At 41.7% G+C, this 27,935-nt stretch overlaps 1 protein-coding gene across 5 annotated transcripts in view; it reads left to right on the top strand.

The window, feature by feature from the left end:
* Nucleotides 1-27,935, top strand: part of COL19A1 (collagen type XIX alpha 1 chain) — a 1,176,857-nt gene that overhangs the window by 199,587 nt on the left and 949,335 nt on the right. For all 5 annotated transcript variants that reach the window (XM_029595659.1, XM_029595658.1, XM_029595657.1 and 2 more), the window contains exon 10: nt 25,434-25,487. In XM_029595659.1, the coding sequence (XP_029451519.1) occupies nt 25,434-25,487 (54 nt within the window). The remainder of the gene's footprint in view (nt 1-25,433; nt 25,488-27,935) is intronic.

The following is a 27,935-nucleotide window of genomic DNA, read 5'->3' as shown; positions in this document are numbered from 1 at the left end:
AATGTTTATTTGTACTCCACCCTGAATGTAAGAAGGGCGGAATAGAAATCTTTAAAAAAATAAAATACAAAAGATGTCCAATGATCCATATCGCTCAACACCGCCGATGAGGTCCTGAAAGACATAAGGCATTAGCAGCAATGTCATAGGGGCATTGGAAGGTGAGAGCACACTGGTGGGATATGTGGGTCACTGCCAGCACCTAAGGTGCAATCAGAATTGGGACTTTACTCGCTTGCCTGATGTAGGATAGGTATGCCAGGGAACACCATCTACCTATGTGCTGAATGGCAGTGCCCAGCAGACCCGATGCCATTGAACTCGAGGTCGTCACGATTTGGAAGGAGTGAGTCCCAAACTGTTCGGGCTTCAAACCAGCCATTTTCCAGGGTGCGTTTAAGGACGGCGTTGAACTGGTATTTGTTCAATGGGAGTGAGTTAGCATGTAGTAAGAATTGTGTTCTCCCAGAGAGTCTAACCATCCTATAATCGCACCACATTAGCCACCAGGCATGTGTGCAATCCCAGCACTTTCGCTAACATGACTAATTGCCCCTTGCTGAGTTCGTCTTGGATCTCTGAACCAAGCTTGGCAACCGCATGGAGGGTAGGAAGCAAAAGGGGACAGGGGCACTGAGCCCCGGTCAGTTGCCTCCCTCTGAGTGGCTGCCCCTACCCAGCAGGATGGCCCAGAAGTAGTCAATGAGCCAGCCCAGTGCTTCATGCACCCAGGGCAGGGCCCACCTCTGAGCCCCTTTTCACATGCCTCCCCCCCGCCAGTAGCTTGAGGGTCCCGCAGTTGGGACTGGACATGCTCCCTTCGGCGGGGGGGATGTTTGAGCCCTCATCGGCTGCGCTGCGACGCACACGTCCTGACCTTATCAGTGCCGGCATCGTGCATGGGATGCGTCATCAGCCCACGCTGATGTTGCACTGCCCAATATCCAGCATCTCCTGCTCCTCCCGTAACTAGCGGCATGTGCCACGCCAGGTTATAGGAGGCGTCCGCGTACGCCACACACAGTGCCACATTAAAGTCAATGGGGGAAGCATTACAGCCAACACTGGGCAGCCCAATATACTCCAGAATTGGGGTTTTCTAATCAATTGTCTTAGAAACTGTGGGAAGAAATCATCAGCTGGAGGAATGAACTCCAAGGTACTTAGACTATGGATAGTGGTACCAGAAGTGGCATGAATAGCCTAAGACTCTGTAAAGGGGCAAAGGGCTACGAGCATTGGCAGGAGTTCTCCAAATCATTATGAGAGGAGCAAAAGTGGCATCAACATCCCCAGGCAGCAAAAAAGGTGGCAGCAAAAATGGGCAGGGAACACAGAGACACTGCTGCACTGAGAGTGTGCCTGTGCACTAGTTCTCTGACACTGACAGGCTTCACAACAAAGCCTGGTATGCTTCAGTCTATGCCCTGCCTCAGTGATCACCTTGTGCCCAGCCCACTCAGAGACAAAAAAGCATCTCTCCAGTCTGCATCCGGTCACCCCAAAGGTAAAAAAAAAAAGAGCAGCAAGCAACAGCTGTGACATAGCGCTCTTCTGACGCAGTGCTGCTGCCTCACTGCTTTCCTATATTGTGTGACTGCCTGGCACAGTGACTGTCACAAAAGAGGAAGCAGTGAAAAAGTTGTTTGGGAAAATTTAACCTAGAACTTAGAGAGAGCTCAAATAGTAACCTTCTTCACAAACAAAGCCTTCAGAAGAAATGCACAGCAAATCTCTCACATACTCAGTCTTCAAGATCAGCATCACTGTAATCGGTGTGCAGCGATAGGTAAGACTGGGAAATTGCTTCACCATGATACATCATCCCTGTTGTCTCCTTGAAAACATGTCCATCCTACCCATGTCCACTGGTTGCCTGCTCTATACTTTGTGTCAGTCCCTAACTGTACACTTGTTGCTCTCCTGTTGATTTCTGTGAGTCCATTGGCTATAATGACTTATAGGAATCATTCTGTTCAAAACAAGTGAAGCAAATAGGATTCGTTTAATTTGGGGGTCCCCCTCAATTTGTTTCAGGGTTCCCAAAAAGAAACAAAAGTAGTCCTTATTTGTTTCATTTTTCAAATTTCTTTGAAAATAAATGCACATGCCTAGTTATGAAAGGAAATAGTATAACTAACTGAGGCCTAGATTTATCAAACTGTACTAAATATTGCATGTGATAGGAAAATGGGACTATGTATTAACTTTTTGCACTAATTCTTACATTTCCCTACCTGCAAAGTGCTCATTTTATCCCTGGGGAGGGAGAGAGAGGGAGGGAGACAGACTATCTAAAAGGGCCTTGTAGTAGTTAGCTATAATGCTACTATAGGAGGCCCACCTAGTAACTCGAGGTGAGGTTTAGATAGTAGTGTAGGAGTTAAGGTCCACTTTTACATGCAGGGTGAGATGTATGAACAGAGCAGTGAATTCTTGAGAAGATCTGATGTCCTTCGGAGTGAGGAAACTCACACAACGATGACATTTGTACAGTGTTCTCTCAATCTAGCTTGATGGACTCAACAGCCCACTTTTATGGAAATCCTGCCCCCCGACTCCTCCCCAATCCCTCCCCTTTTAAAAAATTGCATCACACCATGCATTATGGTGCTTATCGCATGCGAAAATGCCTTAACGTGATTTGATAAATTACCGTGAGTAATGTATAAATATAAAATATCAACCACAGAACCCCATCAATACCTTATACCATTCCCGTAGGTTCACTCTATATTTAAAAATTCATGTGGGCCAAGGACTAACTGAGGGTTTCTTGCAGTGGACACCATGGGAAGATATAATTGAAATAATGTAGATTTCAGAAGCAGTTCAGCAAAGCAGCATTTCCCTGTGTGTATCCTGTGTGTGGACTGTACAGTGACAATATAATTATTTACCATATTCTTTCTGACTCCAGAGGATTCATAGTTACCAAGGACAGGTGTAGGTGCCATTATAATAATCCCTGCTATCACCTCTCCAGTCGCTAAATGGTGTAGGGCCCACAATGGGGTTTCATACTACAAACAAGTCCATTCCCAGCCAATCAGGAACATATTTAAGGCTACCTAGATTTGGGAGGGGGCCCACACTGAATTTTAATGAAAATGCAATATAAATGTAACAAAATATCTGTGCCTTTATCATTGTCCTCACTGAACTTTCCTGCAGATGAGTTTGCAAAGTATTCTCTTTGAACTTCCAGTGCCCTGAGTAAATAAATAGGAAAACACAAATTGAATACATTTTAATCTCATGTATTGAATGCACAGAAAAATGGATGAATTAGCACAGTAGTACCAATTGACAAGATTTTAGTCATAGCTATTGGGATATTCACTTATCTTTCACAAACATTCATAATGTGTGTATCCTTTTGTATGGAATCTTATTTAACTGTTAAAGTCTACATTGTATTTCACGCACTAGATTCTTACAATGCTGCTGATATTCAGAAGTACGGAAAGCAGTTTTAAAAAGAATCAAGACAGATAACTAAGGAATGAGCCAGCTAGAGCCAATGGACTAAAAATTGTCCTTTTAAGAGAGGCTAATTATAAGTAATCAATTTCACAAGATACCTCTATATAGCCGCTCTTAAAAGAGGTGTTACTTGGAGGGTTTTGGGGACAGGTGAGTAAATTATGTGTTGAATTTTCAAATATACACATCTAGTTTCTCCTCCAAGTCTCTACTCTCTGATATAGCAGAGGCAAAATATGTGGTACTCTTATATCTGTGTACCTTTATTGAATTTTCAATAAGAAACTACCTTTATAGCTACCTACCATTCTTTGCCGCTCAGTGAAAATTGTTCCTATGGTATGTGATATGAAGTAGAATTTTGAGTTATAGTACTGAGTGATAAAACTGTTCAGTATTTGGATTGTAAAAGCAGTGCAGGATATAGGTTTCCTCTATAAAGTTTTGGGCACCCTTAGACAATAAGTAGATAGAACATTGGCAGATTTAGCACACACATGTTATAAAATTGTGCGGCCATGTGTGAACGCCAGTAGCGAGCGCACATGGACGCATGTGTGTATTTTTTTTACAATCTACCCATTAGGTCATAAGAATGGACATATGAACTGATTAGATCAGTGCTTTCTTGAGCTACATAGAAAAATGAATTGAAAATGATGATGGACAACATACAGGGATGATAATTTAAAGTTAGATAGAAAACAGTAATGCTGAGAAACTGATTGTATGTTTTTAGATGGGATAAAATCAATTGAAAGTTATTTTAGCATTGCATAAAGCTATTTGTTAAGCCACTGTGGCAAAATTGTGGGTTTCACACGCCAAAGAGTTAAACACTATGAAGTGTTCAAGGAAGGCCCACTAAAATAATTAAAGGGATGGAAGGGTTGCTGTATTAGGAGCAGCAAATCAAGATGGACCTCTTATTTTTTCATTAATTGTGATTGGACATAATTGTATTGTACAAATACATTAAAAAATCATATAGAAATCATGCATGGGGAGTTTATCCCAAAATAACTTACAGAACGAGAGGGAAATCTCAGCAACCCAGGAAATGTACAATACATTATTATCATATCCAGAAAGATAGAAAATAAAAAACAGTGGTAAAACTGTAGTATAAACATGTGTGGGCTTAAACAATTATTAGAATACTCAGATTTTCGCCTGATTGTACAAGCCTTAGTCCTGCCCTTATTACATTATTGCAACGCTAAATATGTTGGTCTCCTGGATGTGACATTGAGACCTGTTCAGCTGTTGTTGAACTCTGTGGTACGTTTGAATTCTGGCACTGTGCGCGTTGATCATATCACTCTAGTGCTTGTAGATCTTCACTAGTTAATCATTGCCTATAGAATTCAATACAAGATTTGCATGATGGTGTATAAAAGGATTAGTATCGATTCTGTTCCATGGGCGAATGCATTATTGAGACTTTATCGATCAACACGCATATTGAGATCATTTCAAAGACATCTTTTAGATGTTCCATCTCTTCAGCAGGTTTGACTATTTGTCACCAGAGACTGTGCATTTTCTATAGTCACATGAAATATTTGGAATTAGTTACCACAGACTGTTTGCTGCCTTGAATGTCCAAAAGCTTTCAAAGCAGAGCTCAAAACCACATTATTTAGATTGGCATTTAATCTTTAAACTGATAGTGACTTTTCCCAGGGCATCGTTACCTGTCTGAAAATGGATGTTGATTGTTCTTTTATAATGTGTATGTTTAATCTTGAACATCGCTTAGGGCCTTGGCAATTAAGAAATTTTAATAAAGATAAAGGTTAGATATCTGGACATGTTTAAATGGAAACTATCTGACTTTTGGAGGACAAAAAGATCAGTTGACATTATGATCTGTACAAGTTTTAGGTTTAGATCCAAGGCACTGTTAATTTAGGGCCATAAAGGCAACTCTCACAGGGAAACAAATGATGCTACTTACCCTAAATTATCATGGATCAGCTGCCAGAAAGTCAGTCCAAAAAACTAAACATAAACTATTATGTTAGAGGTCTGTATTCAAAGGGGTCTGTCAGGGAAATTTTCAAGTTACCCAGACAAACCTTGCGGTTTTCCCATAAATTCCTGTCCCTTTAACCAAATTAATTTATCTGGAGGAGCATTTCTGGGTAAGCCGACGATATCAGGCTAATTTAGCTGGAAAACTCAATTAGAGTTATTTGGGTAAGTTATTGGGATAACTTGAGTCATATCAACAGGCAGTTCTAAAGTTATCTGGATAAACTGAACCCTCATAACTCTGGGTTTTCCTGGGTTTATCCAGTGGTGCAGCCACACTGCTGAAGTGAATATACAGGGAAAATTACCTGGGCAATTTATCCAGATTGCAGCTGGTTTTGCTCCAGTTTTGCCCTGAAATTTTTCCCATTGAAAATTCTGGATTGTAGTCGTTGAGAAGACATTCCTTCAGCAAACTAATAAGATTTTAAAAATATCTATTGCTAAAATGGACACAACAACAATAGTGATAGGAGTGAAATTCTGAACACATTTCAATAATTAGGGGAAACAGGCAGAGGCTTGGCTTTGGGAATTCTTTTCTTCATAGATTTGAAGAAGGGTTGCGTATAGTGTTTAGAGGTGGTTTTTGAGGGGAATGGGGTATGTGGGTATGCGTGTGGGTGTAGATGTAGGTGTTAGTGCCTGGGAGCTTGTGAATGGCTGGGAAGTGAGGGGTGTGTTTGGGTGTCTGGGAGTTGGGTGTACAGGCTATGGATTTGTATGTGTGTGTAGATGGGGGTGAATTTGGGGGTGTGGGGGGAATGAATGTGTGTGATGTGTGTGTGGATGGGGGGGTTGTGTAACTTTGGGAAAGTATGTCAGGTTTTCTGAAGGCACAATCGTTTACCACTTGCTTCAGTTATTTCTCCCTGTTTCTTTCTGCCTGTGTAGCTCTGTGCTTAAGCAGTAGAAGAATAACGAAGGTGTGAGGATGTCCGAGGAAGTCTTCTGGGCTGGAGCAGAAAACCACACTTACTTCAGCCTTTTCTAATGCAATTTCAAATTTTATTATATAACATCAAAACAATATCACAGTAGACTGCCTTACCTCAGAACAGTGTACTCACACACCTTTAGCAGACAGGGACAGGATCTCCTTGCTCCTGTAAATGTGGACCTCCTGTTCCCAGCTGGGATCACACTTATTTCCCTCCTAGCAGGGTCTTATCCACAGAGCTCTCTCCCTTTGTAGATTTTAAAGTGGACCAGGCTAAATGCCTGGTCCTGCACAGGTTTAAACGGGGGAAAATTTTATTTATTTATTTATTTAATGTTTTTGTTATACCGAGTTTCATGATAGGCATCACATCAACCCGGTTTACAAATAACAAGGAGTGTAAAGCATAACGTAACGTAAAAAACAATATTTTCAATAAGAACCTTGAACTTTAAATACAGTGAATCAGAAAAAGGGAGAGGGAAAGTTACAAAAAACAAGGAAAATAAACTTGGGATGGAAGGGGAGAAATTGAACAGTACAATATTTACATTTCAGCCTATTGATACATTAGAATAGCAAGTGAAAAATGAAATGGTACATAGGTAATCAAATGAATAAATATGACAGTTGTGAATGGTAATAGTATGATAAATATTCAGCAGGAATTAGTGAGAGAGGGTTTGAGGTTGGTTGATTCGTGTTTACATTCCATTATTGCATACGAGTTAGTGCTAGTGAGAGGAGGTTTTATTCAAGGCTTGGAAATGCTTTTTTGAAAAGCCAAGTTTTTAGTCTTTTCCTAAATGTTAAAGAGCATGGCTCTTGTCTCAAATCAGGTAGGATCGAGTTCCAGAGAGCTGGACCTGCTGATGAGAAGGCTCTGAGACTCAAGGATTTATGTTGGTAGGTTTTGGCCTTTGGAATTTGGAGTGACTCTTTGTAGTGTTCCCTGATAGGCCTGGCGGAGGTAAATTTTTTAAGTGGTATTTGTAGGTCAAGTTGCGTGTGTTGGTTGATAGTTTTGTATATGATGTTAATGGTTTTGTACATGATTCTATAGTGGATCGGAAGCCAATGGAGGTTTTTGAGAATAGATGAAATGTGGTCAATTTTCCTGGAATTTGTAAGGACTCTGGCTGCAGAGTTCTGAACCATTTGTAAAGGTTTGGTGTAAGAAGCTGGGAGGCCTAATAGTAATGAGTTGCAATAATCTAGTTTGGAAAAGATTATTGCTTGCAAGATTGTTCTGAAGTCCTGAGTGTGAAACAGCGGTTTTATTCTTTTCAGGATATGTAATTTGTAGAAGCAATCTTTGGTGGTTTGGTTAATGAATGTTTTGAGGTTGAGACGATTGTCTAGGATGGCTCCTAAGTCTCTTACGTGGGTTGTTTGAAGGAGTGTGGGTGGTTTAGGAAGTGTGTTATTGTTTTCCGGTGATATGAGCAGGAATTCTGTTTTCGAAGCATTGAGTACAAGGTTTAGACTGTTGAGGAGAAGTTTAATTTCTAATAGGCAACTGTCCCAGTATTCCATTGTTTTTGAGATTGATTCTTTTATAGGGATTACGATCTGTACGTCGTCTGCAAAAAGGAAATGTTTCAGGCTTAATTTTGTTAGTAGTTGGCAGAGTGGTAGCAGGTAGACATTGAAAAGGGTGGGTGAAAGTGATGATCCTTGCGGCACTCCTCTATTAGAAGGGTGGTATTGGGATTCTTTATTATGAATTTTGACTCTGTATCCTCTGTTTTCTAGAAATGTTTTGAACCAGTTTAGTGTGGCACCTGTTAAACCAATGTTTGCCAGCTGTTTTAGAAGAAGGGCGTGGTTGACGGTGTCAAAGGCCGCCGAGAAGTCAAGGAGGATTAGAAAATATGCTTGGCCTTTATCAATACCAGAGAGTAGGTAGTCCATGAGTGAAATTAGTAGCGTTTCGGTGCTTGCGGCTTTGCGAAAACCATATTGGTTTGGGGACAGAATACTGTGGTCCTCTAGGTAGTTGGATAGTTGGGTGTTTACCAGTTTTTCCATGATTTTAGCTATAAATGGTAGGTTGGAAATAGGGCGGAAGTTGTTGGGATCACATGCATTTAGATTTGGTTTTTTTAGCAGTGGCTTGATTGAGGCAGTTTTTAGGTCATCTGGGTAGATGCCATGTGATAAGGAGCAGTTTATAATATCTGCTAGGGTTTTTGCTATTGTGTCCGGGAGAAGAAGAAGCATTTTGGTAGGGATTTGATCAAATGGGTGTGATGACTGTTTCATTCTTTTTAATACATTTTGTATCTCTGTGATTGTGATGGGTTCAAAGGCATTAAGCTGGATGTCTTTATTTTGGGGAAGATATGTGTTATCTGGAGACGTAGTGTTTGGAATCAGCTGATTAAGGAGATCCGATATTTTTTTGTTAAAATGAAGAGCCAATTCGTCTGCTTTAGTCTGGGCTTGTTCGGGTGGTATATCTGGAGTGATAGGTTTAGTGAGGCTGGAAACGAAGGCGAATAGAGCTTTTGAGTCAAAGCTGAGATGATGAACCTTTCGGGCATAGTAGTCTCTTTTGATTTTCAACGTGGTACTTTTGTAAAGATGGAGTGATCGTTTGTAATCAGAGAGTGAGGCTGGTGAAGGGGCTTTGCGCCATTTTCTTTCTTTTTGCCGAAGTAATTGTTTGAGTTTTCGTAGTTCATCATTATACCAGGGTTGACGTTTGGATGTATTAGCAGACCTTGTTTTGGTTGTCAGTGGGCAGAGAGTGTTTGCTATAGATTTTGTTATTTTGGACCAGGATTGGAGGGCAGCGTTAGGGGTAGATACTTCAATGAGTGGTAGATCCGAGGTTAGAGCTTTACTTAGATGTTCCGAGTTGCAAGGTTTTCTGTATAGGAAAGAGGGTCTTGAGTTGAGTTTGGAGTCTGATCGAGGTAAGGAAAAACTGGTGGAGATTAGAGAATGATCTGACCATGGGACTTTTTTGCAATTTGGTTGTTTTGTAAGAGAAATACCAGTGTTTGTAAAGAGTAGATCGAGCGTGTGGCCTGCTTTGTGGGTGGGTTTATTGATTTGTTGTCTGAATCCCATCGCTGACAGTGCGGTGAGGAGGGCTTCACAGTTTGTAGAGAGGGGAACTTTGTCAACATGTAAATTGAAGTCACCCAGGATTATAGCAGGGGAGTCAAGATTGAGATGCAGAGTTATGGTTTCGATGATAGGAGAGGAGTCTGACTCTAGTAAGCCTGGCGGGGCGTAGACTAGCAGGATTTGGAGTTGTTCTGATTTGAACAATCCTAGTTCTAGTTTAGTTACTGTACTGATGGGGTGGTGTGAGAACCTTAAGGATTTTTTTGCAGCTAGGAAGATACCCCCTCCTCTTTTTTTTTGTCTTGGGATGGAGAAGAAATCGTAAGTCTGCGTTGGTAATTGGTTAATGAGTGTGATGTCCGTGGATTTGAGCCATGTTTCTGTTATGGCGCAAACGTCTGGGGTTGTGTCCTGCAGTATGTCGTTGAGTATAAGAGTTTTGTTGGTGAGAGATTGGGCGTTGAATAGGATTATGGTGAATAGGGTGAGTCCTAGTAACTGTGTAGTGGGGGAAATCATGATTGGGATGAGTGATTTGTAGGTGCGTGGTCGGTAGTACATTATTGTTCAGGTTGGATCGGTGCTGGATGAGTGCTACCGGAGCTTGGATGTGCTGCTAGAGACTGGATGTGTGCTTCTGTAGCCTGGATGAGTGCTGCTAGAGATTGGATGCGTGCCTCTGGAGACTGGATGCGTGCCGCAGGAGACTGGATGCGTGCTGCTGGATGAGTGCCTCTGGGGACTGGATGAGTGCTGCTGGATGAGTGCTGCTGGATGAGTGCTGCAGGAGACTGGATGAGTGCTGCAGGAGACTGGATGCGTGCTGCTGGATGAGTGCCTCTGGAGACTGGATGAGTGCTGCAGGAGACTGGATGGGTGCTGCTGGATGAGTGCCTCTGGGGACTGGATAAGTGCTGCAGGAGACTGGATGAGTGCTGCAGGAGACTGGATGAGTGCTGCTGGATGAGTGCCTCTGGGGACTGGATGAGTGCCTCTGGAGACTGGATGAGTGCTGCAGGAGACTGGATGAGTGCTGCTGGATGAGTGCCTCTGGGGACTGGATGAGTGCTGCAGGAGACTGGATGAGTGCTGCAGGAGACTGGATGAGTGCTGCTGGTTGAGTGCCTCTGGGGACTGGATGAGTGCTGCAGGAGATTGGATGAGTGCCGCTGGAGATTGGATGAGTGCCGCTGGAGACTGGATGGGTGGATGTGTGATCGCTGGATGGATGGATAAGGGTGGGTAATGGCTCTTGCTCTGGGACGCTCCAAGGAGCGCACTAAGGGGCAGGCCCCTTAGGTTGCGCTCCTTCGGGTGCGCGACGCCTGGTGCGCGACGCCCCAGGGAGTGTCTGCAATTTAAGGGCCTGAAAACAGTGCTGGGCTAGACGGCTGGGTTGGGGGTGGGAGCAGTATCACTCACCACGTGGTCCTGCTGCTTCTCTTTATTTAAGGTCATTCCTTGACATAATAAGCCAAGTTTTCCTTGACATAATAAGGTCATTCCTTGACATAATCCCCCTCCCCCAGCTTGAACCCATTGGTCTGAGTGTTTTCACCCCCCCCCCCCGGGATCCTATCCAAGGAAGTACCTCACATCCCCACTCCCTTTCATTTGACCTTGCGTGGGGTCAGGGATCTAGGGTCACACTCACCCCCACCTATTAGTGTTATCCCAGACATTACTATGATCAAACACCCACTGTTCCCTTTGCCCAGTTTGCACCCCTAGTCCTTTAACTGAGTCCCTTGCTAGCTCCGGGTTCCAATCTCGTCTCAGCTGGACTCTTCTATTATTTATTTATTTGATTGTTATATTCTGGTTTTTGCACTTCCAAGCGGATTACATTCAGGTATTGTAGTTATTTCCCTGTCCCCAGAGGGCTCACAATCTAAATTTATATCCAGCTATGGGACATCATTTGTTGGTTCATTTGGTATCAGTTTTGGGTACTATCTAGTATCTGGTGCCTCCTCTCAGGCTTTCCTCTCAGCGTCCTTTGGCCACTCTACCATGCCAGTAACTGGCCCCTCTATAGTACCATGCATTGGCTCCTCTGCAGACCCTCTTGTTGGGTTCTCCATGGCAGTGCCTCCATCCGGTTTCTCTGCAGCACTTCCAACTGGCCTCCTGGCAGTGCCTCTCTCAGGCTTCTCCAAGCTGCTTCTCTCAAATCTTGCTTTAGCATCTGGCCCCACAACAGTGCTTCTGTCTGGTTTCTCTACCATGCCTGCATCCTCTGTACTGCCTCCCATAGGCCAATCAGTGCTGCCTTCAAGTCTCTGTATTGGAGTCCCACTGAAAGGTTGAGCTGCAGTCTGGTGACTCACTCAGCTACTGTGCTCCCTCTGGGTTTTCTGTAGTGCCTCTCTCAGGGCTCTCCGCCATTTCTTTCCCTGGGCTTTCCACAGCACCTTCTTTTTGACTCCTTGCAGCATCTTTCTCTGTGTTTCCTGCAGCGCCTTCAACTGGCTTCTCTGCAGTGGTTCTCTCCCCGCTATTGCCAGTGCTTTTTTCTTCATCTAAGCATCGCATGCTCTTCTTTGCTTAGGAGACGATGAGAGCAAACCGGGCTTCCAGCTTCTTTTTATTCTTACTACAGGAAAGTTGCTGCCTTATGCAGCTCTCCTGCAGCTGCTTCTGCCCTTCTAGGAGGCTTTGAATCAATGTTTGTATATTTACTTCCGTCATGCTTCCACTCAACTGAATTTTGGTGCTTAGTGCAAAGCCTGATTACTGCTGGAGGCTAGACCTTGTGCACCTATTAGCAGTTTCACTTCCTGCCTGGGCCTCGCCCTGTTCCAGCCAGAGTGCACAACTGCTTTTCTCTCTTTCTTTAGTTTTATTTCTCTTCAAAGGAAAAAAAAAGTAAAAAATAAAAACCATCCCTCTCCAGTACTAACTTCACTGATTATAAGCCCTATATCCAGACGGAGCTTGCCTCCTTTGTCTGATGAAAAACCTAACCCTGCTTCCCTCCAGGCTCCGCAGACCACTTTCTGCTTTAAAGGCAGCTTCACTCTTTTTTTTTCTGTGCTCTTCTTTTAGCCAGCAGGCTTTATTTCAGTGCTCTGGTACACACTGCAGCACTGTTTTGGCTCCAAACTTCTTCTTTGGCAGTCACCAGAACAAACAAACTTTCTTTCACAGTTCTCCCTGGAGACCTTGGGTGTTTTCTTTTCTGTGCCAAGCTTAAAAAAAAAAAATCCCCCTTTTGCCACATATGAGAGGATTACCTAGCATGTCTTCTGGTCTGGAACAGAAAACCATATTGACTCCAGCCTTTTCTAATGCAATTTCAAGTTTTATTACTATAACAGCAAAACAATATCACAGTAGACTGCCTAACCTCAGGATAGTGTGCTCACAAACCTTTGGAAGAGAGGGACAGAAGCTTCTTGCTCTTGGAAACATGGGGCTCCTGATCCCAGCTGGGTTCACACTCTTATTCCCCTCCCAGCAGAGACCCACCCATGGAGCTCTCTCCCTCTGTAGAATTTAAGGTGGACCAGGCTAAATGCCTGATCCCACACAGGTTTCAAGGGAGAAAGTAGGGTCACTCCATCACAGAGGGGCTTTGGAATAGATCGCTGGTCAACCTTCCGCAGCTTCTAACAGTTTGCAACTGTTCAAGTTGAAATACAAGCTGGGACTCTTTATATAAGAAGAAATATGATTTTTCTGTTTAAAGTGACTTTACGATTAGATAAAACTTTAGATGCATTCAAAAATGAAATGCAAAAAAGTCATCTGTGGGCTAATGATTAAAAATTTAAAGGCATTTTGAGATAAAGGTGCAGAATGAATTGCAGACTTGAAGCAAATTGTCCATTTATATTTAGGTCCTAAAACAGAATTAATTTATTTCAGTGAATCACAGAGTGTTGGGCTGTAATTTTAACTTTTGAGGAAAGTATTTATCCAGTGAAAACTGAGGAATTACAGGTGATCAATTTTATTCTTGTTTTCTGAAAATATCGAACCAATGTCTTTGGTTTTGGAACTCATCTGAAATATTCACATTTATTTTCTGCATGCCAAATTTCGTGAATTTCCATTGCTTTTTTTGAGAATTACTGTGCGTATGGATGAATGGGCAACAATCAGATACTAATCCCTTTTATATAATTATTTACAACATTCCATATGTTGGAAAGCACAAAACCTAAAAGTTAGTTCTATTGCAGCAGGTAGTAGAATCTGAGGGAGAAATTAGGATTTAGGAGGGAGAACAAAAAATGAGAAAGGGTGATAGAAATGGAAATAACTCATATCCTATCAATCTCCTGCTAGAACTAATGCAGCAGCTTTGGCTGTTCATTTACTTCTCTCCCTCTGCTCCCCTGTCAACATGAGTCAAGCAAACCCTATCCCTCTTATTCATTTCCTCCTGCTGACCACAGTATGGATTGGCTTTTGTTACATAGGCCGTTTCTCTCCTCCCAGCAAAAGAAATCAAGTTCAGCTCTGACAGACCAATAGGAAATAGGAAGAAGAGAGGGGCAGGAGGGGGATTAAAAAAGAGAGCAATAAAAGAGGAAAGCAGTTTAAAAAGAGAAAATAAAATGTGAATAGAGGAAGAAGAATGGGATTAGAAAGAGAGAAGGCAGAATTAGACTAGGAAGTAAGCTAGGCAGAAAATAAAGATAGAAATATGTGTAACCATATTTAAGAATTAATTTTTTAGTTTAAAAAGCTTTTAATGCTTAAGTCCTAACCTAAGAACCATGAGTAAGCTAAGGCCTATCATCAAACAGACAGGGCTGGTCTTTGTGTTCTCTAGTTTTCTGTTTCCTATACATATATAAAATGGATGATCAGAAGATTGTGATCCATGAAATTCCCAGCCAGTGAGCTGTATTGCATTCCCTTCATGGGAGGGCTCTGTGAGTGTCTTCACCTACCTGATATGGCCACTGCCGCTACTGTTGTTTTTCATGGCCTTGAAATACCGCTGAGACCCAGTGCAGATGCCACTCCTGCTCCGTCATTTCCTAGGCATTTGCGCGCATGTCTTGGCCTCAGTTAAAGAGTCTGTGGCGGAAATGCCCGTGGTACTCCCGATGACATCATTCTTCAGCTGCCCTATGAAAGGGCTCTTCAGTCTCTGCTCAGTGACTTTGCAAGGTCTTCAGGTCTCCTGTGGTCTTCCATGGAATTCCTGGCCTTCAAGGTGCTCTGTATTCTGGTCTTCTGTTTCCTGTTGTTCTTGTTGTCTTTTCTAGTTCCTGAGTCATGTTCCAGTCTCCAGAGTCTTCAGATTCCTCAATTCATTCCTAGTTTGTGATCCCATCTTCACCTTCCTCACTGGTTCAAGTCTCCTGAGTATGGTTTTCATGGCTTTGAAATGCTGCCGAGACCTGGTGCAACCACCGTTCCTGCTCTGTCATTTCCCAGGTGCATGTGCTTTGGCCTCAGTTAAAGAGCCTGCAGAGGGAAAACCCGTGGTACTCCCAATGGTATCATTCTCCAACTGCCCTATAAAAGGGCTCTTCAGTCTGTGCTCGGGTCTTCACAAGATCTTCAGGTCTTCTGTGGTCTTCCATGGTGTTCATGGCCTTCAAGGTCCTCTGTGTTCCTGGTCTCTTGTTTTCTGTTGGTCTTGTCATCTTGTTCCAGTTCCTGAGTCCTGTTCCAGTCTCCAGGGTCTTCAGAGTCCTCTGTTCCTGGTTTGTAGTCCTGTCTTTGCCTTCCTCACTGGTTTGAGTCTCCTGAATACAAGTTCCTGAGTCTGAGTTCCTGAATCTTGTTTCAAGTTCTTGAGCTCCTAGTTCCAGAGTTCCTGTCCCTGGTCCTTGGAGAGGACCAGGGACAGTCAGGAATCATTGTCTTCTGTCTTCACCTGGTCTCTCGTCTTACCTGGATTCCTTGTCTTCAGCCTGTTTTGAGTCCTGAGCCTTCGTCTTGTCAGGAGTCTAAACGTTTTCAGCCTTTGTTTTGTTTATGTCTTCAAAATCTTGTCCACATCTCCAGAGTCATCTTCATCATCCTTAGGCTCTGTCTGTCCTTATGCACAAACCACTTCCAAGTGGTACTCTGAAAGGGGTTTTGGAGTGGCCAGAGGGCTATCCCAGAGATCAACATGGATTGCTGGTTCGCAGTTCCTGGTGCATGCTAGACATCCAAGTGTTCCTGTTCCAAGTCAAGAGTATTCCTGTTTCAACCAGCCCATGCCCAGATGAGCTTGCCCACCAGTGGCATGGACCACGGCCAGCTCCAGGGTTGTGTCAGTCACATTGCAGCACAGGAGATCAGGCTCTCGAGCACCCACTCATAACAGCTGCAAATTGAGTTTTTAGTTCACATTTAGTGATTCACAGATCATGATTTGAGATGTGAATACTTTGTAGGAGTTTTTCTGTGATAAGTTATTAACTAGCAGGTTATCAAAACTCATTTAACAAGATGTGGAAACATATAGAAACATCTAAACTATTTATCCTTAATTATTATCATTTTGATGTTTTCCCTACTTCTATCTTCAAGTTCTTTCTCTTTCCATCTCCTATTCTGCTTACTTACTAAGTTATGAATTCACTCACAAATTAATGTTAACATTGTATGTATTATTTACATGAACTTACTGTGAACAGCTATCATGTTTTTCAAATATAATGCTTATAAATATTATATATAAATGTGTTATAATATTATATACAGATATTAATTTAGAAAGCTAACCAGTGAACAATAAGTAGAGGAGAAAGTATTTTTGAAGTTCATTCAAGAACACTTTTGATTAAAATCTTTAAGATACTCTTTCTCAAAGGTGATGTACCAAAGTTACTTGCATTTCTGAAAGATGTTAAACCCTGCATAAGGAACCTCTGGTTTTCTTACCAGAAGGATTATACTAACTAGCTAGGGAGTATCAGAGAGATTTAGTGATGAGTGATTTGGGTTTGACTCTCTCAGGTAGGAGCTGCAGATGCTGGTGTGCTCTACAACTTATAAACCCTTGCCAATATCTTAGAGTGTGAATTTTTAGTTAGGTGTTCTGAAAGTACATGTTTCTGTTTTCTATTAATACTTTTGCTAACCTATTGGAGAGGGCTTTTGCCGTTTTTCCCTTTTTGGATCTGTCTTTTAGACTGACCTTTTTCTGCTTGTGTTTACTCTTGTTGATCCATTTTTGGAGACTTTCCTTGTGAGAGCCTCTGTAACTCTTCACAAAGCATTGGGGAGTCTCTGTATAAGATTAGATTAGGGGATAGGGAAGATTCTGCTGCTCTCTATCTCACTTCCAGTGGATAGGTTTGTCAGTGACCCGATGCAGAGGAGTTTCAATTTTGAGTTGCTTTTTCCTCATTGTTCTAACCTCTTAGTTGGGAGACAATGAAGTATTTTCCACCCTTTCTATCTCTTCTTCTTTGCTTTTCTCCCTTTTGAGTCAGTCTATTTTTGTTCTTTTTGGAATTGGGTACCCTTGGTAGCAGGGACCCAGTCTTCAATCCAATGGGAGAGAAGGTGGCTTTCATTTGGGAAGACCCTGAGGAGTAGCGTCATCCAGGAGAAATGGATTCCAATCCTTTGCAAGAGGGAAGGAGTTGACAATATTATTTAAGAGCTGTGTTTTCATTTGACTCAAGTGTGCTGCATTTGAGAGGAAGGTACCCACTGGTACTTTCAGAAGGAGATCTAAGATATTTGAGAAGACTACAGGAAAGGTGTGAGAACTGGGACTTGCTGTGTTCTGATTAGTAACTTGGAACTAAATTCTAATCATTGTACAGTGGGGAGAAGATTGATATAAATTTGAGAGTTGGAAGAAGGCTTATGCTTTCCTCAAATCTGAGTAATTGAAAAGAGAAGATCATCAGTTGTTAAGGAATTGGCTTTTAGAAATTAAAAGACTTAGCTATAAGACTGAGGTAAAAATGTATTATTCTTTCGTATTGATTATGGTTGATCAATTTGATTTAACATCTAAGGGCTATAAATAATATTCATTTAATTTAATCAACTATTAGTAAAGGAGTTGGAAACCACATTGTTTCTCAGAGTGATTTTTGCTGGTATAGATTGTGCGGATTAACAATGCTGTTCACAAAGACTAGGAAAAGGGCTATGTACTTTGGTTAATACAAAAAGGCATTGAAGCCATGCTTCCCCCACAAAGAGCCCTGGTCTTCAGAAGTAAAAGCTATCCAAGGACAACTGGTTGCAGATAGTTCTATTTTAATTCCACGTGCCTTTGGGAACAGCATCAGGGTTCTATTCCACCCAGGGGTTACCCCTGTAAAATATAAAGCACACTGAATCCAAGTTAGAAAAAAAAATTAGTTTAATCCATACCTAGGGACTGAGATTTACTAGAAATTGAATTTTTTTTTAAGTATCAAATACTAATGAAGTGTAAATTAAAAAATCTTTGGTGATCACAATCTTCAGACTATTATGCCCACTAAGGACCAGAAAAACATTTGATTTTCAGGATATTCAAAATGACTGCTCACCAGATATCTGGACTATAAATAAAGCTAATTTGTATTAATTGGTTGGCATGAAAATCAGAATTAATTGCAAGCTTTTAGGATTGGAGTTGAGAGCACTTGCACTAGGACAAGTTGATATTTCCCAGTATTATTTATCCAAGATGTTACTTGATCTCCATAGAGAGTTGACTTACTGACTACCCATAATTTAGTAATAACTTGAGGTGGGTTCTGCATTGCCCACAACTGGATCATAGGACACAAAGGCACAGAACACAACAACCAAGCCCTAGGAAAAAGTGTAGAAAAAGATATTGGGAGAAAAAGTATAAAGAAGAGAAAAAGAGGATCCTTGGAGGCAGTACTCTGTGAAAATTGGAGGTATGGAACCCCACAAAAGCCATAATTAGGTTTGGAGAAACTTATAAAGACAGAGAAGAACTAGAAGGGAAATATGGAGGAAGAGAAGGAAAGAAAGAATGAACAATGAGATTGGATCAGCTGAGGATGGTTTACTCTAAGGAGGGCAGAAAATCAGATTTCTCCTTGTCCTCAAAGAGAGAAGTGTTAACTGCTGGCCATTTATTTTGGCTACTCTCTGAAGTCAAACAGAAATATCTGTGGTGAGCGAGCAGGGCTGACAGTGTAATTCCCTGGTTCCCAGGCAATACTATCAGTTTGCCAGCAACCTTGGAATACTATTTATTTATTTTGTATGTCACTTTTTGGCCCTTCAAAGAGGATTACATTCAGGTGTACAGCGTGTCCCTGCCAACATCTTCTCCTTCACTCTGCTTGCAGGGTTCAGGCTGCCAGACAACTGTACTGTTTTCTTTTGCTCAGCTTTCAGCAGGCATTTAAGTACATGGTGATATGAATACAGACCATTTTTGCAATGGGGAAGTGAATTATCCTCAAAATTATTTGTAGCACCCATGCAGTAGTGCATTTTTTCACATAGTAATATGGTAACACATATATATAGTAACATAGTAGATGACAGAAGATAAAGACCAATTGTCCCATCCAATCTGCCCAGTTATTCTGGGCTATACTGCTAATGATATATCCCAGCTGCCAACCATAGAAACTTGATCATGTGTTGAATACCACTCTTTAGCCAAGCCACTTTTGTTGTTTTCCCCTTTGGTTCTCAATCATTCTGGATATATGAGTATACAAGTTCCCATACTTAATTCAATATTTAGCAGGAGCCTTGTCACCCCCCCACCCCCCAACACACACACACACACTACCTTAGGCCCCTTGACCTTGATGAACAATATTAAGCAGCTATCAACCTGCTGGCATAGACCCAGTTGTTTTCTGGAAAGTTGTAGCCTGTTGATGACTACCTCATGGTCTGTGGTATCACTAGGCCGTGCTTCATTTTTATGCTCTCTTATTCCTTCTTTTCACCTTGCTGGGTGATACTTTGCCATCATCAACCTGCTAGCATATGTGACAGCCTTTCCTTGGGGGCCACCTTTGGAGACTGCAGAGAGAGTGAGTGACACTGCTGCAGTCCTAGAATGGGTTTAGTCCTCCAGGATTCAGCAACTAGGGACCAGAATCTTCTTGGAGCTTCAAGGGAAGACTTACAAAAACTCAATATCCACACCATTAAGCACGATTCAAAAAAAAATTTAGAATTTATTGTAAAATCCACAAAGAACAGATGCAGAAAACTGTAATCCTCCAACAAATGTTTCAATAGCACAAATAGAAGAGAAGAAAACAAAAAAACAAGTTAATTGAAGTACAGTCAATTGCAGTTTTTCCTGCTCCAAACTACTCGCTCCAAGGAGTTGCAGCTCAGTTGTAAAATCTTTTCTTCTGCCAGGGCCCCATACCCATAGGATCCCTGCAAAAGGCTAACATAAAGTCTTCAAAAACTTCAACGTGGGCCACCCCAGGTACAACAGTTCCTCTTTTTCTGGAAGAAGACTGAACTTCCGGATGACACAAACAGTGGTCTGGAATGCTGCTAACTCCAAACAGATTCTTCTCTCAGCTGGGGATCTTCTGCAAGGAGCCCCCATACCTCTCTCCTCTTTCTCTTCAGCTCTCTCCTCTGCTTCTGTCCAAGTGATAGTGGATGTACCTTTTCTGCCCTTTCACCTAACCCATCCCCTCTGGGGGAATGACACCTCTTACTATCACCCAACACTAGCTTTATACTCCAGTGAATCCTCCCTATATAGGAAAGATCATGAAAATGTATTTATTTATTTATAAACTTTACGAATTGCTTTCCAGGTTTTACAATAAAATCTTCCAAAGTGATGTACAACAGTAAATTTAAAACAAAATACAAGATGAATCGCAGAGAACTGTGGAAACAGAAATGTCTGTCCACTTGTCGAACACTTTATAGAGCAGACTCTCTCCAGAACTACTTTCTCATGACCTTAGCCAGAGTTACACATAGACCCAGATGGTTTCTGAAAAATTCTTCCCTAGCTAGCAACCTAGATACTCCATGGCCTGTGTTGTTCTTAGTTCATGCTTCCTTTATCTGTCACTAATTTTCTTCATATCACTTTGGATGATACCCAGCAACTACGAACCTGATGAGTTTTAACTTATTGGCATCAACCTGGTTTGTTTCTGGGGGTCCTGTATTGTGCTGTATTGTGCTCTTATCTTTGGTGGTACTAGGCTGAACTTCCTTTATCTATCCCTCATTTTCTCCTTATCACATCCCCCCATGCCTCTGTTCTCAAGGAAGTGGAATGTTTTTTTTGGTTTGCAATACTGCAACCTCCCATTCCTGTTCCTATCAATGCACGCTATATCTGTCTCAAGCATATTTGAGCTGTGGTACAATACTGGTTTCTAAAAACTTTTTGATAGGTTTTTTCCAGGCATTTACCACACCCCCAGTAAAGAAGTATTTTCTCATGTTTCCTCTGAATCTTCCTCGCTCCAGTTTATTCTGAAAATACCTGCAATGAGAACTACAATGTGTTTGAGCCACAGGATATACATTTTTCAGATTGTTAGGTAAGAAAGAAGAATCAGAGGGGAAGCCTGTAAGAGCAGGGTGCTGGAGTTACTCAAAGAGAAGGGCTATGCTAATTATTTTCAAATTTGTGAGATGAATATGCTGCAGTGAAAGTGGTAGAGACCATTGCTGGGAATATCTCCTGGGCTTGGGGAAGAGAGAGAAACAAAATCCATGGAGACATCTCCAGTATTCATTCTGTGACTGTGCTTGGTGGTTAAACATGGCAGGAGACATTGCTATTGAATTAAGTTTGGGACTTGTAAGAACCAACTAGAAAGGTGACCATGTTAGATGAAGTAGTAGAGGCCAGTATTCTAACATAATTTAAAATAGGACTTTATATGATTATCTACCTAAAGTGGTAAGAATCAGAGAGGAACAGGGGTGTAGCATCCATAGTGCACAGTGGCGCACAGGTATCACCAACTTTAAAAAGGGGAGTGCTGTGCACCACTGACTATAAACACTGTCATCTCCCCCTCCCCCCACCACCACCAATCCCTGCTTTCTATTTTCCTCTGTGCTCTATCAAGTCCCATTCTTCCTCTGCCCTAACCGGCACCTTTAAGTCATTGCGCTGCAGCTCTGATATGGGCACCTCTTCCCTCCTGCAGCCCTGGAGTGAAAAATCCCTTGTTTGAACCGCGAGGCTTTGTATCTACGGAGGCTTACATGGTTTTAACATCTACTGTTGAATTGTGTGGCTCTGTGCAGCTCTAACTGTAGATATTTGAACCATGTGGGGCTCCATAGATACAGAGCCCTGTGGTTCAAACAGGGAATATTTCACCGTGAGGGTGCAGGAGGGAGGAGGTGCCCATCTTTAAGCTGCAGTCCAAGCATCTTAAAGGTGCTGGTTGTGGCAGAGAGAGAAAAGAATGGGGGTGAGGGAGAGAACAGATGAAAATGGGAGGCAGGAACTGGTGGCTGGAGGAGGGTGGAGTGGGCAACAGAAGAAGAATGGGAATCAGGGACTGGAGGTAGTGCAGAGGAAGAATGGGAGACTGGGACTGAGGGAAGAATGGGATATGTGAATGGGGTGAGAGCATGGGAAGAATGGGATTTGTGGCCTGGAGGAGCTCATGGGATTTGGGGATTCAGGAGAACAGATACCGGAATGGAGACCAGAGGAAGAACAGGGACTTGGGGAGAACAAGTGCTTGTGTATTGGGGAAAGGGTTAAGAGCCAAACTCTGACAGAGTGAGGGGGAAGAGCAGGGATCGGAGCTGGGACTTGGCAATTGGGTAGTTACTAATAGGGGGTGTTAGACTGGCTGTGGAGGAGCATGAATAAGGGTGTGAGATGGGAGTAAGAGAAAGGGGCTGAAGAGTGGAGAAGGATTGAGAGGTGATATGCATGGAGGACTGGAGAGAGGGTGAAAGGTAGTTAAGAAGGATTTGGGGGCTGTGGAGGGATGTGAGGAAAGGGATGGTCTTTGAAGAGGGTGATAGAGGGTGGGAATTGTGCTGGGGAGATGGTGAAAGAGAGATAATAGGAAGCTGATAAGGGTAAGAGACTGAAGAATGGGCTGGAGGCCAAGGAAAGAATGAGGGACAGGGAAGAAACAGGGGCTGGTTTGGGGATAGGGGCACAGGAAGATAGATGAGGATGAGAACAGACGGTGGTGGAAATGGGGGACTAGAAAATGAATGAAAGGACAAAGGGGAATAGAACACTGGAATATGAGTGAGAGTCGTGAGTTCGATAGGCGAGAGGTGAAAAGAGAGAGACTGAGGACTGGAGGGTTAGAGAGGGTAGAAGAGGGATGAAATTTTATTATGAATTGATAGAAAGGCAAAGAAGAGAGAAATGTGATGTTACTAAACAAATGTCGGTATATAAAAACTTCAAATAAATAAATGGAGAAAAAGATGAAAGGGAAGGATCAATGTCTGGGACAGATGTAGGAAAGGAAGGGAAGAAGACAAGAGGAGAGAAAAAATGGAAAATGGAATGGAGAAGACTAAAGAGAGAGAGACCAGGACCAAGTCAATCACAAAAATAAAATGCCCAGACAACAAATGTAGAACATATTTTGTCTTTAGAGAATGAAATATGTTCGGTTTCTTATATCTTTACATTTGCTCAGTTCAGGAAGAAACGCATTTTTGTTTTTTTCTCTCTAGTGTTGCCTGCATGCAGAGTTAGGCTTCTTGGGGTTTTCATTTCAGTTTTTATCTGCATTTTTCTGCTTTTTAATTTGTGGTCCCTTATTTTGTGTTCTGTGTGTGTGAATGAGGTGAGGGATTCTGCTGGCATGTAGAGGCCAATATTCAACAGGCCGTTTAGTAGAGATGTTTTCTGGCTAAAGATAGCCAGATAACTTGTTCCATATATTCATCTGAATAAATGTATGGCTTATCTGCTTAAAATTATCAGACTACATTTAGCCAGATAAATAAAAAATACCCTAACCGGTTATGTTTGAATACAGCCGGTTAGGGTTTTAAGTTATCTGGTCTTGTGTGACCAGTTAATTAGCTACAAATCCAGATATCTTTAAAAGATATCCAGGTAAGAAGCGGTGGGAAACTTAAAATAAAAACCAAGTAGTAGAGGGCCCTGTGGCCCAATTTTTTCCCACCCCCCTCATCACATTTTAGAGATACCATAGCAGCCTGACACCCCCTCCACACTACATCACCTCTTACATCCATAAAAAGAACCCTTGTCCAGTGCTGACCCTTCTTCCTCCCCCACCCCTGCCTCGGCTTCATTAGAATTGATGCCACCAGGCCCTCCCACTCTCACCCCCATTATCTACCGAAAGTATCCGCCACATCCTCGCTCCCTGCAGACCCTCACCCCCTTCCCCCGAACCCTAAAAAATCCCTACCGGGAGCAAGATCCAAACATACCCGCTCCCAGCGATGTCCAGTGCAGCCTGTGTGGTTTAATCTTCCAGCGCTAGAAATAAGAAGTACCTCTCTGCTCGGAAGCAGGTCTAAATCTATCTGCCCAACTTAGGGCCTGATTCATCAAGGCATTTCCCGTAGACACCGAATGGGAGAAATGCCTTGGTGAATCCATTGGATAACTGAGCCCTTTCTGGAACGTGCCGGCAGCCAGGCTAAATTATGACACTTGTGCCATTTAGATGGATAACTTTTGAGTTATCCATCTAAATGGCTTTTGAGTATTGACCTTGTAGTGTCTGGCTTGTTCTGTTTTTCCAGTAGAAGATATATTGGTATTCTAGGGCCTATAGTATTATTTGCAGTGTTGCCGCTTCCTAGGTACAGTTGCTGCTGTTTTGAGTCCTGAGAGTTAGTTTGTAATGGTTTGGCAGATTTCTATATAGGTTCTGAATGTCTTTATTTTAAGGGTTTTGTAGTCAAAACATTTCTGGTAGTGGAAGCTGTCTGTGTGGCTGTTACTGAGGTAACACCAGAATTTGAATTTTTGCTTTGTATGTTAAGTTGGTGAGAGCCTGTCTCTTGGAAAGTGTATCTCTTTCAGGTACCTTAGCTGGAGGGGGGATCTCATTCCATCCCTTCTTATCCATCTTCTCAGGCAGCAGATTGCCTGAGTTGTTCTTGACTGCTGGCAGCAGTTACCATTTAAACTAGAACTCTGCTCCTGCTCTGGGCTGCCGACATTCTGAGCTACCTCCCACAACCTGACATCATTCTCAAAGGCCAAATCGATGTCACGCATGTTAGCATGTCAAAGGAGACATTTTGGGCCTGGCCTTCGATGACGTCAGCCTGGGGAGGCAGCTCAGAGTATTGGTCACATAGCAGCAGCTAATTTTCTGATGCACCTTCAGCTTCAGTTGTCATGCTGTGCCCATGGAGAGGAAGACAGCTGGATGAGGGTAGGGATGTCATTTTTCCTTGTTAGCTGTCTGTTATGTTACTAGCCCACTTAAACTGTTAACCCAGATTTGAATGCATGCCATTAATAGGAATTTGTTATGAAAGTTAAAGCAAATATTCCACAACTCAGAAGTGTGAAGAAAACTAAAATGTTAATTTATTCATTGGAGAAATTGTTGAGTTCTTTGTATTCTATCTACCCAGAAAACAATACAGACAATGCGGGTACCTTCAGAAGGCTAAAGATTTATATAGGACCCTTCCTATAAAGTAGAAGAGAGTAATTCAGTAAGGAAAAGGAAATTTATTTTTTTTCAAATGTGTGATCCATGTTTTTTGGAGAATAATGAATAAGACTTTGAGAAAGCTAGTTCTGAGAATGAATAAACCCTAGATTGAATACATCTCATTCATTCTTAGAAATGGACCAAATGTATTAACTAAAGAACCATAATAGACTCCCACAAATAAGGGGCATGTCCCCCTTGGATCTCGTTACATTTTTTCAAAGCTGAACATTCCCTACTCTGTTATCTTGAATATATTTATGAGAAAAAATGTGGCTATTCTGAATGCATGATTTCAGAAACTGGCAATTCTGAATGTACAATGTCAACTTGCTTCTTAGGGTGAAAAGGGTATTCAAGGAGAAAAAGGGACTCATGGTCTTGCCGGAGAGAAGGTAAGAGAAGATTTTCTACTCATTTTTCTGAATATGATACTTTAGCATGCATGCAGAATATAATAATGATTTCATAATACTTTTATTTACATAAGCACCTTTCATCCAAACAGAATCCTAAAGTGCTCAATAATTATAATGGTTTAGAGACATCCACACATCCACTTCTACTGGGAAATTCTGCCTGCTAGTTTTAGTTCTCTGTCTAATAGAGAAGGTAACTCTGAAAGGGGAGAAAGATGAGGGAAGAAAGTTACTGCTATCTGTAGTAATTACAAGTTAGGAACTGACAGCAAAAAGTGACTTTGCCCAAGATCTGAAGGAGTCAATGGAGGGAATGGTCCTATAATTTAGTAACTAGTAGATTAATATTTTAGGATTTATTTTCAAAAAGGATTTTGCTAAAAACTCAAAAAGGAATAAACATTTGTAAACAGAACACTTTAGAACAGATATTGTTAAAAGTTCGGCCTAAACATAATTTGGGGGCAAATACAGTTATACAGAGTATTTAGCAAATATATTTGCATTTTGTTAGCTCTGTCCAGATAGTAAAAGGTTGATGAACTTGAATGTTAAAATTTGGCAATGCATCACATACAAAGAAGTAAGGGATGTTTACTGTAGTGGTAACGTTATTTGTTAATATGAAAGAATACTACAGTATTTACTTTTGTACATATTTAGATGAGTTCTGGGACCTTTTGTAGCAACTAGTATTAAAACTTTATGAAATGATCAGTTCTATTAAAAAAAACCCAAACCTCACAGTTGATGTGTATCATCCACATAAGAACATAAAAACATAAGAATTGCCATACTAGGGCAGACTGAGGGTCCATCGAGCCCATGGACCTGTTTTCAGCAATGGCCAATCCGAGTCACTAGTACCTGTCAATATCCCAAATAGTAAATAAATCCCATGCTGCTAATACCCAGGGATAAGCACTGGCTTTCCCCAAGTCCTGTCTAGTTGATGGACTTCTCCTTTTTTTAAACCCAGCTACTCTAATTGCCTTTACCACATCCTACAGCAATGAATTCCAGAGCTTAATTGTGCATTAAGTGAAAAATAATTTTCTCCGATTTGTTTTAAATCTGCTACTTCATGGAACATTTCCTAGTTTTTGAATTTGTTTGAAAGAGTAAATAACCAATTTACATGTACCCATTCTATTCCAATCCATTCATTATTTTATCGATCTCTATCATATCCCCCCCTCAACAATCTCTTCTCCAAGTTGAACAGCCCTAATTCTTTAGCTTTCCCTAACAGCACTGACACTAAATTTTGATATGTGCTGATGTTGCTGCCATCCAGGCCTGCCAGCAGTTCCCTTATTACCCAGCCACATGGCCACATCAAGAACTTCAGCTAAACTCAACACAGGACCTATGAGCCGGTGTGTAAGCTTACAGACTCTTTCGCAGCACCACACCCTGCTCCAGCATGGGATTCATTTTACCAAGGAAACCCATGTAAGAAGCTCTAAATTGAGTTTACCTGAAATGCTTGATGCAGCTTTGTGGATTGTTACAAAGAAAGCCAAAGGGAGAGGAGACATCTGGGCAGGATCCCTGCATCTTCTGATGATTTTTGAGGGGAGGGTGGAGTTCCCACTCACCCTGTGATGATTTCTTGAGGGAAAAGGGTTCCCTGTAATGATTTCTGAGATGGCGACTCTGACATTTTAAATCTGACTGTCTATGCTAGTAAGTCTAATCTTCACCCAGACTCTACCCCCAGAAAGCTTGTCCAACATGCAAGAAAAAAATTTGATGTACAAGATATACATCTGTATTTTTTTCTGCATTGTGGATGAAGCAATTTTAAAAGATGTCATTTATGCTTTATAAGTGTGATGATCAAACTTGCAGGTGACACAAAATTATTCCAAGTTGTTAAATCACAAGTGGATTGTAAGAAACTGCAGGACCATGCAAGAATGGAATACTGGGTCTCCAAATGACAGATGAAATTTAATGAGGACAAGTACAAAGTGATGCACATAAGACAAAGTAATCCAAACTTTACTTACTTTGAAATCCTCCATTTAATTCTCCATTCCTTGTCTAATAATTCCTAAAATTCTATTTGCCTTTTTGACCACTGCTTCACATTGCACGAAATACTTCAACGCATTGTTCACAAGGATTCTGAAGACATTTTCCCAGCATCGTGAACCTGTAGTTGGGATTATTTTTCCTTACATACATTACTTTACACTTGTCCAGATTAGATTGCAACTGACATTTAGAAGTCCAGTCTCCTAGTCTCATAATGTCCTTCTGCAGTTCTTCATAATCTGCTGCCATTTTAACAACTGAAAACAATTTTATATCATCTGCAAATTTGGTCACCTCACTCATCATTCCTTTCTTCAGAACATTTATGAATGAACTAAATAGCATAGATGCCAATACAGACCTCTGAACACTCCACTAAAA

Source organism: Rhinatrema bivittatum, chromosome 3 (assembly GCF_901001135.1).
Source record: "Rhinatrema bivittatum chromosome 3, aRhiBiv1.1, whole genome shotgun sequence".
In the NCBI taxonomy this organism is placed as follows: Eukaryota; Metazoa; Chordata; class Amphibia; order Gymnophiona; family Rhinatrematidae; genus Rhinatrema; species Rhinatrema bivittatum.
Note: the sequence above shows the minus strand (reverse complement) of the source record. Positions and strands in the feature narration are given on the sequence as shown.